The 13668-nt window shown below is 48.3% G+C and overlaps 1 protein-coding gene across 2 annotated transcripts in view; it reads left to right on the plus strand.

The window, feature by feature from the left end:
- Positions 1–13668, plus strand: part of LIMK2 (LIM domain kinase 2) — a 55246-nt gene that overhangs the window by 33022 nt on the left and 8556 nt on the right. For both annotated transcript variants that reach the window (XM_045791390.2, XM_045791391.2), the window contains 8 exons: positions 6369–6504; positions 7168–7277; positions 7870–8058; positions 9263–9368; positions 9728–9924; positions 11623–11809; positions 12647–12733; positions 13417–13548. In XM_045791390.2, coding sequence (XP_045647346.1) covers positions 6369–6504; positions 7168–7277; positions 7870–8058; positions 9263–9368; positions 9728–9924; positions 11623–11809; positions 12647–12733; positions 13417–13548 — 1144 coding nt within the window. The remainder of the gene's footprint in view (positions 1–6368; positions 6505–7167; positions 7278–7869; positions 8059–9262; positions 9369–9727; positions 9925–11622; positions 11810–12646; positions 12734–13416; positions 13549–13668) is intronic.

A 13668-nucleotide genomic window follows, 5' to 3' on the forward strand; every position in this document is an offset into this window, starting at 1 on the left:
GAAAGTGACGCAACCGAATTCCATGGGGACATGATCAGGCGTGACAATGCACAAGGGAGGGATGAGGGGGCAGGGAATGGAGAATGTAATTTTTGTACCTGTACACCTCTGCTTGACAGACTGCCCTCAGCAGAGTGCACGGTCTTCTCCGCCAATGCCGCTAGTGAAAGGGGGGAGATACAATTATAGCTATGCTCCCAAGTAAGAAAACACTTCAAATTGAAATTTACAGAAGAGGTAAATTAGGGAGTGACTTTTGTCTAACATCTTTAAAAGATTTTTTTAAATAGAATTTCCCTTAATGTCCAACATTGACTTAATGGGTTTGATTCACACATTGTCTCTTGAAGAAAAAAGTGCATCTTTGTATTCTAAAGCAACCCATGTTTAAAGGGAAAAGTTATTCTTAACTCTGGCCAGCTTAGCAGTAACATTGGCAGCTACCCTAGGTCCTCTAGGACTCTATCTGAAAAGTGAAGGACTCAGATCAGATGAGTGATTCCTATAACTCCGAAACTCATGTGGCTCCTCAGAGATACACAAGCTCTTTTCCATTTTTTCCTAATCATGAAGGCTTTACCTTAACTTCAGTATGACTGCACACATTACTTGAATCTACAGGCTTCCTGGCTTTTGGTTGAACTGAGTCAACACACTCTGGTAACATGTATTTCTTGCTGTTGAGAGGCTTATTATGTGTTTGGTTAATTTTTTTAAAACAGGATAACAACATAGCCCGTAATAATTACAGCTCCATCGACAGCCTGTTTCAATCTACAGGGTCTGCAGAAAGAGGAGTAATAAAGGGATTCTCAGTGGTAGGAGACTGGGTTCTGATGGGACAGTGTCTCTAGGCCACTGTTATATCTGTACTTCTGTGCCTGGGGGAGAGTTGGCATCCCTGGTCACAGTACCGTCAGGCTGTGGCAGAGAGACCTGCCCATTTTCCCTTTTTAGCCCAGTCAGAGCTCAGAGGCAAGGGGCTGGAAGCAGCTTCTCCCCAGCTGTCTGCTCATTCAGGAGGCTAAGGATGAGCAGCCAACGAGGCCTTTACCAGGACATGGGAGGGTTTTTTCTTTAACCTTTGTAAATCCACTGTAATAGTGACTACTGCAACCACGTAAGGTTGATAACTTAACCTGTAACATTTGGTCTGAAGAATGTGCATGTGAGTGAGGGCTGGACCGATGTCTTGTCTCACTTGGTTTCTCCCAGCACAGCACCTTGCCTGTTTGGTCTTGCGCATCCTAGGTGCACAGTAACTACTATTTCCCAATTGATAGGAATTGATAATAATCAGTTGGTTTCTAATTGATTCGATAAGTAATTCATTTTAGGACCTTTTCTACTCATAGAAGTCTGTTTGGTTCTGGGCCAAGATACAGACCCATATTTCTTAGGCATGGAGGGAAGGGAGTCTACCTGCTTTTGCCCTTGGTGTTCTCAAATTAAAGATGGAAGGGAAGGAAATGAACATTCACTAGGCATCTCATGTGAGCCTGGGATCATTCTAGGCATTTGTATATAATTTTCATAAACTCTTAAGGTTTTATCATCACCAACACACAAATGAGGAAACTAAGGCCCATAGTCCTGAAGTAACTGTCTTGAGGTGACACAGATAGTAAATGGCAAAGAAGGAATGTGGACCCAGGTCTTGAGACAATTATTTGTAAAAATCTCAACCTGATTATCTTTTTTTTTTTTTTTTTTTTTAAACTCTGTGTTGCCTGCTGACTCAAAAGTCCTGAGTTTGGGGTCCCTGGCTGGATTGGTCAGTGGAACATGTGACTCTTGATCTTGAAGTTGTGGGTTCAAGCCCCACATTGAATGGAAAGATTATTTTAAAATAAAATCATTAGGGACACCTGGGTGGCTCAGTGGGTTAAGTGTCAGACTTTTTTCGTCTCACGTCGCAATCTCAAGGTCCTGGGATTTGAGGCCCGAGTCAGGCTCCATGCTCAGCGGGGAATCTGCTTCAGATTCTCTCCTTCTCCCTCTGTTCCGTCCCCCTACCCCACAACCCGCTCACATACTTGCTCTCTATCCCTCTGTTTAAATAAGTAAATAAAATCTTTTTTAAAAAATAAAAATCTTTTTTAAAAAAAGGAAGGAAAGAAAGAGAAAGAAAGGAAGGAAGGAAGAAAGACAAGAAAAGAAAGAAAGTCCTTAGTTTGGATCTGAGCTGCCCACTGAAGTGACCACCAAGTTTCATTTCACTTTGCAGCTACCAGGCACTCTATAGTGCTTTTGGAGAGGAATTTTGGAGGTTGTCCTCCGTGCATGTGGACTTCTCTGTGATCTCTCCTGGCTGGAGGCTTTCAGCTCTATTCACTCCGGTTGCTTGGGAGAGGGTGGTGACTGATGCCTCAGACCTCGGTTTATGGCTCTACCACCCGCTCCACTGCTTCTAAGCTGGATACCCTTGGGCAGCCTACAGCTAGTGCAGATTTTAACTTTCACTTGAAACTTTAAAAAATTGAAAGCTGGAAAAAAGCCTTGGCTTTGGGAAAAACATATTGTGGCCATGGCCTCCCGAGAATCTGAGGGGGGATTTTGGGGGGTAGAAGCTTAAATTTCCAGAATGTGTTTTGGATTCTTAAAAAGGCAGAGACTGCTGGGGAACACAACGCTGTGGACTAAAGGAAGGAGAATCATTGTGCCATTTAACATTCGGTACTTGGATTTAAGGAGAAACCTTATTATGTGTTAACACTCAAAGGGACTTGAGCTCTCAGGGCTCCAACCTCCTTACTTTCACAGATGCAAATCCTAAGGCCCAGCTTAGTGAATGTGCTGCATTACTCAGGTGATGCGGTCTAGTGGAAATGGCTTCATAGCCAGGTACACACAGATTAAAACTCCAGCTCCATCGTGTATGTGTTGGGCAACTTTGCAGAAGTGACTTGACTCTGCTTTTCAGTCTCTGGTCTGTAGAACAGGGATAATCCTGTCACCTTGCAGGATGCGATCAAGATTAGAGATCATGGAAGTAAGGCACCTCATACAGTGCCCAGAATATGGTTGGCATTCAAGTAACAGATATCAGTAACTCTCCTTAATATCTAAACTAGGACTCTAAGTCTACCACTCCAGTGACGTGAGAACCAGTTGTGTTCTGTGAAAAACAGCTTAGGGACCCACAGCCAGCCCTCCTATCAGCTGTTCACCTTCCTGTTCTTTAGACATGTGCAGCAGCCGACTTCGACTGTGTAGCTGGCCGTACCCTTCAAAGGCATTCCTTGACACAGATGTGTGCATTGGTGATGTCGTTCTCCAGGCAGGTGTTCTTCCCAGAAGCCTGGTGTGGCTCTCTCCTACGTGTCTGCACTCGTTTCTCTCCCCACTCTCCTGGGCCTGGCCAGGGCTACTTGCAACAAACAAAAGCAGAATATTGGCAGTAGAAAGGAGGACGTGTTCTGGTACTCCTGTGCCCTGCAGCACACATACCATTGAGAGGGTGTAACAGGGCCCGGGCCTGCAGTTAGGTGCAAATACATGTGCACCACCTTTTCTCCACTGCAGACAGCAAAAGGGCAGGACCTGGTGACCGTGAGCCACAGAACGCTTGTGCTCCCATCTGGACTGCTGGTTCGTGCCACTCCCACCATTTTCAGTTTGGACATACCTACGAAGGGCTTACTCTGCTGGGCCCTTTGTTAGGTGCTGAATCTACCAACAGTAAATGGGACACTGCTCCTGTCCTCAAGGAGCTCACAATCGAGTGAAGGAGAAAGACATACCTAGGAGCTTCAAGTCAGAAGCTGGGTGTCAAGAATGAAGCCCCTGCTTCTAGTGCTAGCCCTTTGTTAGGCTCCTCACAGTTATTCAGAACTGGATTTAATGCCCTCACTGCTACCCTGAAAGTAGGTGGTGATGTCGCCATTTCACAAATGAGAAATAAAGCAGCCAGCCCAAGATCAGTTAGGTGGTAAGTGGTGATTCTGAGATTTGAACCTTGGATCATTTAGTAAAAGACCTAAATATGCACAGAATTAAGGGGATATGGAGTATAGTTTTAATTACCTCATTTTATAGATGGGAAAACTGTATGCAGAGAGAGAAAGCACCTTGTCCAAGGGCATGTAGCTCCCAAGAACTTGAACCAGGCCTCTTTCTTTCCAATTCAGAGCTTATCTAGCATGCCTTTTACATCGAAAGAAATTTGAACTGCATGCCCAGAACAGGGTCTTCCTGGCCACCTCCTATAATTCATGGTTCTAATTACACCATTCTAGGTACTTCATATCCATACTCTTCATGCCGTACCCAGCTCTCAAGTCCCTGAAGTTCAGCATCCAAAGAAGAGGAGGAAATGCTATAGGATGGGAATGACCAATGGCAGAAGCCATCAGTGTTGGACACCCAGGGGGAACTGGACACTCCATAAAGAGAGATTCTCAGGGTCTTGCTTCTCTAGACCTCCCTAGCTTAGTTGCTTTCCACAGCTGCTTCAGCTCCTTCCTGTCTCCCTCCTCTACCTCTTGCAGTGCCCAGAAGTAGTAGTGACCTCTCATGTTTCATTGTTAATTAAGTTTTGTTTAGACTTTCTCTTCCCCGACTCATATAAGCTCTTGGAAAGTGGAGTAGGGAAATGTGTATATCTATCTTTTATATCTGCAGTGCCTAGCAGGCTAGGCTACTATAATAATACACTTGCTTTGCTCTTCACACTTTGCAAAAGGCTTTCCTCATATTTTAGCTCACTTAATCTTCACAGTGCTCTTTGTAGTAAGATGCTATTACTCACATTTTGTGAAGGAGGAAAAGCAACTGAGAGAAGTTGTCCAAAGCTACCCAGCTAGTGGAGAAAGTGGTGAATAATGTGAGCAGCTAGCATTATCATCATCTTTAAGAGCAGTTAACACTTACTGAGTTCCTACTGTACTTAGCCTTTTATATAAACATCTGTATAGTTTGATACTTGTTATTTCGTTTTCACAGTAGTCCATTTTACAGATGAGGAAACTGGGTCAAAGAAGTAAGGTAACTTCCCCCAGATGACATGAGTTGGCAGAGTCAGGATTCACACTAAGAAGCCACTCCATCCTGCCTCTCAGAAACAAGGATGTGGCCAGGGTGGGTGGTACAAAGTCTTGACAACAAGAATAGAGTCTTCACTGGAAAGAAAGATGGCATGGGCTCAGCAGGCCCGGAAGCCCTTAGCTCTGGGTGCCGGGAAGCTCAGAAATGAGTTTATCTTGTGTAGACTTGGCCTGAGAACGCACCCAACCTGACTGAAGGGTGGAGCCTTACAACCAGGTTAACTTGGAGGAGAAAGGAGCTGTGGGTCTAACGTGTATCTCACACGGTGCTAATGGAATTTTGTCGTCCTCCCCCATTATTTTATTTTGAAAATTTTCAAATATATAGAAGAGTTGAAAGAATAGTTCAAAGAATATCCATGTATCCTTCACCTAGATTTGTTAACTTTAAGCCAGTTTCTCTTTAAGTATGTACACACACACGATGTATTTTATTTTTGCTGAACTATGAAAAAGTAGGTTGTAGATATCTTGACTTTCACCCTTATTCTAATACATTTCTTCTAAAAAGTCTTCTATATTACCAAAGTATCATTATTGCACCTAAGAAAATGGATAGTAATTTCACAGTGTTATCTAATGTATAGCCCAAATTCAAATTGCCTCAGTTGTTCAAAAATGTCACTCATGGCTGTTTTGTTTTTCAATCTAGAATCGAATCCTAGGTTTAGGTGTTGCATTTGGTTGCTGTGTCTCTAGGCTTTTTTAATCCCTATACCTTTTTCCCTCATGACATTAACTTTTCAGAAGAGCCAAGACCAGTAGTCTTACAGAATGACCCACATTCTGGATTTGCCTGATTGTTTCTTAATGTTTAACATAGTTTTTTCACAAGAATGTTAAGTCAGCAATGGTGTTGGTGATGGGTAGGTTTTTGAAGAACAGAGGTGATTGAGCTGCTTTGGTTCATCAAGATACCTGTCTGGACCAAAGGTTCTTAACTGGAGCCATGACTAGGTTTCAGTCCTTGACACACACACACACACACCATACCTAAATAATATGCACATTTTCCTTGTATGTGCCTTTTTCTGACAGAGGCTTCTTGACCCTTATTAGATTATCTAAGGGCTTCAAGACCCATAAAGTTTAAAAGACACTGGTTGGCTAGGTGAGGCAGGCAATACAGAACTGGTTTCTGGGATCATCTTCACTCTGAATCGACTTCCTTTGTGGGGATAGCAGTAAACTGTAACTTTCCCCCATCCTGGCTTTGGATCAAAAAGAGGTCTGTCCATTTTGTTGTTAAACCTGGGAGCCAGAGACAGCCTGTGTAGCCTGGTTCCAAGGATCCAGAAGAATTTCTTGCCTCCTGCCTTTCAGGTGTTCAGAATGCCAGGATTCCCTCACCAACTGGTACTATGAGAAGGATGGGAAGCTTTACTGCCACAAGGACTACTGGGGGAAGTTTGGGGAGTTCTGCCATGGGTGTTCTCTGCTGATGACAGGGCCTGTCATGGTGAGTGAGTCCCTTTTGGTCATCAGAGTCCACTGACGACACCTTTGGTTCCTCATGGCCTTTCACCTTCTAGTCTTCCATCAGCCAAGGCCTCCCCTTTTATTTCTTCAATCATTTAACAGATGTTTTTTGAGTACCAGTTAAGTGCAGGTAAGATCCTTCCCTTAAAAACTTAACAGTCCAATGTTGGGAGTGGGTGGGTGGGTGGGCAGGGAGGAGACACGAGACATGGGATGAAGGCCTCAAAGGAGAGCATTACAGGTTGAGGAGGATGTGTGCAGAGAATCAGAAAAGGAGGCCCTGGAAGGGGCTGCTAGAGAGAGGTTCCACCTTCCCTACCTGCTCCAGAAAAGGGCTTTAAGCCTAGTCACAGATTGCCCACCATGTGCTGGAGGAACTGTGCCTTTCTAGTGGGGATGGTGACTTCTGGCGGCTTGCTCTCATGGCTGAGACCAAAACAGTTTTTTGTAATCTCAGAAATGACAGGGAGGCACCAATCTGACTCGTCCTCCAGAAGCTCTAGGGCAGGGAGTACAAAGGTGGCTTGTGACTGGGACCTGTAGATCCTTGATTGGAGGTCACTCACCTACCCCTACCCTCCAGCAGTGACAGCTCACTTCCTCTGTCTGTCATCTGTCTGCCCTTCTCCCTGTCTGCTCACAGGTGGCCGGGGAGTTCAAGTACCACCCAGAGTGCTTTGCCTGTATGAGCTGTAAGGTGATCATTGAGGATGGAGATGCATACGCCCTGGTGCAGCACGCCACCCTCTACTGGTAAGTTGGTGTCCATCCTCCCCCTACAAGAGTGGCCGAGAGAGAGAAACAGATGTAAGTGTGAGTTGGGCAGAAACAGTACAAGGGTATCAGCACTGGATTCCTATCATCGCAATGCCCATAACCACCTCTGATCTATAAGCAAGACAATTAACATCTCTCTGCCATCTGTCCTCACCTACTTCGAAGATAATGACACTCTGCCCTGCAGTCCTCCCAGAGGGAGAGAATGGCTGGGAAGGTGCTTGCAGAGAAGGATCCCAGAAAATTAAAGGCAAAAGCCCCTTAAAGCTGACTCAGTCCAGTTGCCTCAGTTGACAAAGAAGTCAGGCTGAAGCCCAAAGAGGGGAAGGGGGCTTGGTTCTCACTGAGTCAAAACCAGAGCGAAGAGAACCCAGGCCATCACACCCGCACTCCTAGCCTACCCCAGGGACTCTGGGCTCCTCATTCTGAGCAGCCGACTGAAATCATGGCAAGGATGGTAGTAGTGGGAATGTGGGTACTATTGCTTGAAGCCACATAGTGCCATGGTTGCTGGGGGCTTCCAGGTGGGGCTTCAGGATCTTAGCCCCCTTTATGTTCATCTTCCCAGTGGGAAGTGCCATAATGAGGTGGTGCTGGCACCCATGTTTGAGAGGCTCTCCACGGAGTCTGTTCAGGACCAGCTGCCCTACTCCGTCACACACATCTCCATGCCAGCCACCACTGAGGGCAGACGGGGCTTCTCGGTGTCCGTGGAAAGTGCCTGTTCCAACTACGCCACCACTGTGCAAGTAAAAGAGTGAGTATTTTGAGAACCCCTAGAGCAGTTGTTGTTACACAGAGTCCATAGATGGGCCTCAAGGGGTGCAGACTCCCTTCACCCACATCTCATGTCTTTCTCCTGGAGCTCACTATGCTGTAACCCCACCTGGGCCTTGGCACGTGCTCTTCCCTCTGCCTAGGTTGCTTCCCACCAGACACTTAATGCCAGAACTGCTCACCTTTCACGTGTCAAGTTTCAGATTATGTTTACTCTTTGAAATTATCTGGCTTGGTTATGTGTATTTATCATCTTTCCTCCTGATGAGTTCCTTCCGGAACTTAGTCTTGTTCAGTACTGCATGCCCGGGGCCGAGAACGGTGCCTGGCATATGGTACGTGTTCATTGATTATTGTTTTGTTGGTTGAGTAAATGAATGCAGGAAGAGAAAGAAGTTAAGACTTCATCCTAGGTCCAGGCCAGAGACCAGATGGGCAAAGAGTCTGTGTTTGTCTAATACCATTAATGAGGCACCTGTGGCTGCCAACCCCGTAAAATAGTGACTGTACGCTTACTGTGTGCTGAGCACAAGGTGCTTGCAGGATAGGTGAGAGCTATGAGGGTTGGGGAAGTCAGCAGGAGGTGAGATCTGCACTAAAATCTCATTAGATGAAGAGGGGACGGCATTGTGTTCACTGCAGAGGTGGGAGTCTGTGGTCGTGTCTGAGGTAGATTGGGTGGTTAGGAGTAGCCAGAAAGGGGGCTATTGAGTCATGTAGGGATTATGAAGACTCAGCAGGTCTTTTGAGGGATAAGCAACAAGGTGATGCAACCAGGTTATCGTTCTAGAAGGATTGCTGGCGTGGGCATTGGATGGGAGAGGAGCAAGCCTGGTAGTGTAGAGACCATTTAGGAGACTGTTGAAAGATCAGGGGAGAGGTGTTGGTAACTATGATGATGAAGTGAAGGCAGGATTTTCAAAGACAGTGGAGTTTGGGGGGCAGTGAGAGAACTCCAGATAGGGAAGATGCCATCCACGTCTCTGGCTTAGGCCACTGGGTGAGTGGGGGTGCCCTTCACTGAGACAGGGCACCCTGTAGAGGACGTTGTTTCCCCTATGAGTGGTCTGGGTCTCAGGGGCCCGGTAGGAGCCTGGGGCGTGATGAGCCTTCCTGCACAAGCGAAATTGGTCAGGTACATTTTTAGGATGTCTTCGTCCTGCCTCAACTCTTGTCTGGCCCAGGGTCAACCGGATGCACATCAGTCCCAACAACCGCAACGCCATCCACCCCGGGGATCGGATCCTGGAGATCAATGGAACCCCCGTCCGCACACTCCGAGTGGAAGAGGTACGATGTGTGTCCAGTCGTGTGGAGGTGGGACATGGAACAGACCCTCTGGGACATCAGGCTATGGCCTTTGCCTTTCTCCACCCCCAGTCTATCTCTTTGTCTTGCCACTGAGCCTGTGACCTCTGGTGACCTCCTGCGTCAGCCTGGCATATTCCCAGGACAGCAGAGATGGCCTGACAGATGGGATATCTGACAGGATGCCAGGGAGAGGGCACTGTGGGGCTGCTGGCAGCTGGAGGCCACCATTAGCCAAGTCGAACACTGGCCATACTGTGCTTGGATTATCTGGGCTGACTGTGGGTGGCCTGGGTTCAGACAGCCTGTGGGAGCCAGCCTTACACTACTCTTGTCTACAGGTAGAAGATGCGATTAACCAGACAAGCCAGACACTCCAGCTCTTGATTGAACATGATCCTGTCTCCCAGCGCCTGGACCAGCTGCGGCTGGATGCACGACTTTCTCCCCACATGCAGAATGCCGGACACTCCCATACTCTCAGCACCCTGGACACCAAGGAGAATCTGGAAGGGACCCTAAGGAGACGCTCCCTGAGGTGCTTCCTCCTATCCTGATTCCCTGCTGACCCGTGCCTATCCCTCAGATGAGGTTGAGCTGGCTTTGGGAGGCCAGCAGAGTTAGGAAGGGAACCCGCCGGCCAGGGACGGGCCATAAGGATTGTGCTGACCCAGCTTCCCCCATAGGAATCACAGTTCATAGCCAGGGCCTGTGCGTGATCTGACCCAGCTGTCTGCCAGGTTTCCTTAGAAACCAGAGAATCAGCCCCTGTCCACTGAACTCCTGAGCTGGACAGGAGGCAGCAATGCTGGCCCCTAAAGGACCAGCAAAGGGAAGCACGGGGCTCAGAGGCTGGAGTGGGGGCACAGAAAAGATTAATAAGTAGAGATAAGAACACTGAAAGCTATAAAGCAAGAGATAAATGCAAGCTGTTTGAGATTTGAAGGACCAACAGTCAAAACCTCAGAGTTATCCAGGTCCAACAGGAGGGAGCACTCGCCCTGGATACAGGTGCCAAGTAAGGAGACTGAGAGAACAGGAGTCTGGAACAGTGGCTCTCTAGACAGAACACCCATACCATGCCTTTGAAACTGAGCTCCCTCCCTTCACAAATCACATCATCTCTCTGAGCTTCTGTTCCTTGCATCTATGAGGTGGGGTTATAAGACAAAGGAGGCTGTCTCACCAATTATGTAAGGATTCAGTGTGGAAAGGGCTGCAAAGTAGCACAGAGCCAGCAAAGGGTCAGCGCTAAGTGAGGTGTTAGTATCACCAGGAGTCGGTTCTCTGTCCGCCCTCCTGATCAAGCAGACTGAATCTCTCAGGGCCCTTGCCTGGCATCTGTTGGAAACAGGGCCTTCGCCACAGGGTGCTGGGCATGAACTTCTGGCTGCCGTCTTGGCCTCGGCACAAGTGAGCTGGTAGAGGTAGGGCACCTGAGCACAGAGAAGGCCTGAGAATGTTGGGGGGTGGCCAGAGAGCTGCTTAGATACCTAGAGGGCCATCATGCAGGAGAGAAGGCAGCTCACCTTGTGTGCTTCTGTGGGCACGGTTGGTGGGAGGCAAAGCAAAAGAGCAAGGGCTAAGAAGCCTGTGGGCGGTCCTTTCTGAGTAGCCCAAGTGAAGTAGGATGTGCCGGAGAGTTTTTGGGGTTGCAGTTCACCTGCAGTGCTATGGACTCCAGCCTTCTTGTCCCTTTTTCAGGAAGTCAGTAACAGTTATCAACCATTACTATTACTGGCTGCTTTTAAAAAATGTAAATACACTGGCTTTACTGCTGTAAAAATCATACATGCTTATTACTTTAAAATTCGGGAAATGTAAACAGGTAGAAAGATGAGCAAAATAGCCAGAATCCCATTTGGTCATTTTTGGGATGGTGGTAGGCTACCATTCTAACCCATTTAGCCCTTGACTCAAGCAGATGGGAAGTGGTGGATTACCATCTTACAGTGTTGTCATATATCGAGCACTGTAAGCTAGTAGAGTCTAGTCAGTCATTCCAGGTGAGTGCTCAAGGTTCCTGCTTTGATACTTAAATAAACTACCGATGTTTGCAGCCCCAAAAGGGCACATCTGTCTGACGTAAGAGGTCCCTCCCCTCATCATAGCACCTGAACTACAGATGTTGGGATGGGAGGGTAGTAGGGTGGCCTTGAGGTTTCTGTCTCCAGGGTTTTACCGGCAGGTCTCTGAGGACTACCCTAGCCCTGCCCTCATCTTTCCTCATCTTCAGGCGCAGTAACAGCATCTCCAAGTCCCCTGGGCCCAGCTCCCCAAAGGAGCCCCTGCTCTTTAGCCGTGACATCAGCCGCTCAGAATCCCTCCGCTGTTCCAGCAGCAACTCACAGCAGATCTTCCGGCCATGTGACCTGATCCACGGGGAGGTCCTGGGGAAGGGCTTCTTTGGGCAGGCCATCAAGGTGAGCGCAGGCAGCAGCTGCTCTGCTCCTCTGCCCCCAACCCCTCTCTCATCTTCTTTTGTGGAGTTCTCAACACATGATCTCACTCCACACCCTGCAGGACACCAGGCCCCCTTCCTGGCTGCAGGTGATGGTGTGAGGGCTACACTCCTGCCCTCCCAAGCCACCTAAGGGCAGCGTTGCTGTCGCAGTGAGCTTGGTGGACCTGGAGACCCAGGTTGGGATGAGCTGTGCCCATGGCCCTGCCACCTCCAGTCAGCGGGTGTTCTTAGGTGCCCTGAGGCCTCAGTGCTGGAGATATTGCAGGGAGCACACTGGGGAATGGCTCCTGCCTCCCTGATGAACAGTCTTGGGGACTAACCTCTCTCTCTTTCTCTCCTCCTCCTCCTCTGCTGAGAGCTGGGAGGGGGGGTCAGGTAAGCCGTGTGTCTCAGCTTTCAGGGCATTGGGGCTAGAGAGCTCACCCTGACCCACCCAGCTCCCTGGTGCATGTCTGTGGCACTGACCCTCCTGTCCCAAGACTTCTCTTCACCCAAGGGACTCACTCCTGTGTCAGATGACCAGAGCCCCTGCTTGGCTTGGCCGTGTCCCCTCCTGCCTCCTACACTTTCCTTTTCTGCATTCTCACCTCCCCTCTGTGCATGCCCGGCTCTCCAAGGAAGAGGGTATGCTCCTCTCTGAGGCCCCTCTTGCCTCATGCTGTGTCTTCTACACATGAACTCTGTCAGTCTGATCTGGCTCAGTGTGTCTTCCAGGGGATGGGAAAGCCAGTTGCGTTATTTTCACACAGTTCCCCAGAACTCTGCACCAGTAATAGTTGCCCTCCTTTGTGACTAGGTAACACACAAAGCCACTGGTAAAGTGATGGTCATGAAGGAGTTAATTCGGTGTGATGAGGAAACACAGAAGACTTTTCTGACTGAGGTAAGAAGATGGGGTGGTAGGAGTTAGGAGTTTGGTGTCACTGTTGAAAGAGGGAATATCTTACTAAATAACAGTTTCAGGAGGAAACTTATTTTAGAATTGCTTTCTTAAAAACAGCAGAAAAGAGCTCTAGAGGAATGCATAATTATCTGTTCAATGAACATTTACTGAAGACAGCATGATCTGGGTGCAAGGGATACAGTAACAAATGGGATGTGGTTCAGAGGAGCTTACTGGTGGGGGTGATGGACATGAAAGCAGACCAGTTTAGGACAACTAGGCGTTACACTCACCACCGGAACACCCTGCTAAGGAAGCCTGGAGTGGGGCCTCCCACAGAACTGCCACCCCTGAAGCATTTACACAGCTTTTACCACCCCTCCCAAGTTGTTCCATTCCTTCGGTTGGTACTCCTGCGGTCTGGGTATTGCCCTCCCGACCTTTGTTTCACTCTTAGACCCTCCCATTCCAGTTCCCCCTAGTAAAATTCCTAGAAAGGCAGGATCCCAAAGGGTGAGGCCTGTGAGGCATCCCTATCCATGTGGAGGTGTTCTACCCCATCACCTAAGACTGGAGGTAGGAGATGCAGATAACCCTTGTCAGACTAACTCCGTGGAGGGAGGGGGTGAGGAAGACGTCGTGGGAAGTAACCGTCTACCCTCCTTGGCCTCTCCCGCCCCCAGGTGAAAGTGATGCGTAGCCTGGACCACCCCAACGTGCTCAAGTTCATTGGTGTGCTGTACAAGGACAAGAAGCTGAACCTGCTGACAGAATACATTGAGGGGGGCACACTGAAGGACTTTCTGCGCAGTGTGGTGAGCATACCACCCTCGCTGCTTTGCCTACAAAGGGTCATGCTGAGCAGGACTGGGCACAGGCAGGGAGGGTTCACTGGGAGACTGTGTTGACCTATGGGGCCTGGATCCCAAATAGCA

Source organism: Ursus americanus, chromosome 30 (assembly GCF_024610735.1).
Source record: "Ursus americanus isolate L20-20 chromosome 30, mUrsAme1.1.p, whole genome shotgun sequence".
NCBI classification, from domain to species: domain Eukaryota; kingdom Metazoa; phylum Chordata; class Mammalia; order Carnivora; family Ursidae; genus Ursus; species Ursus americanus.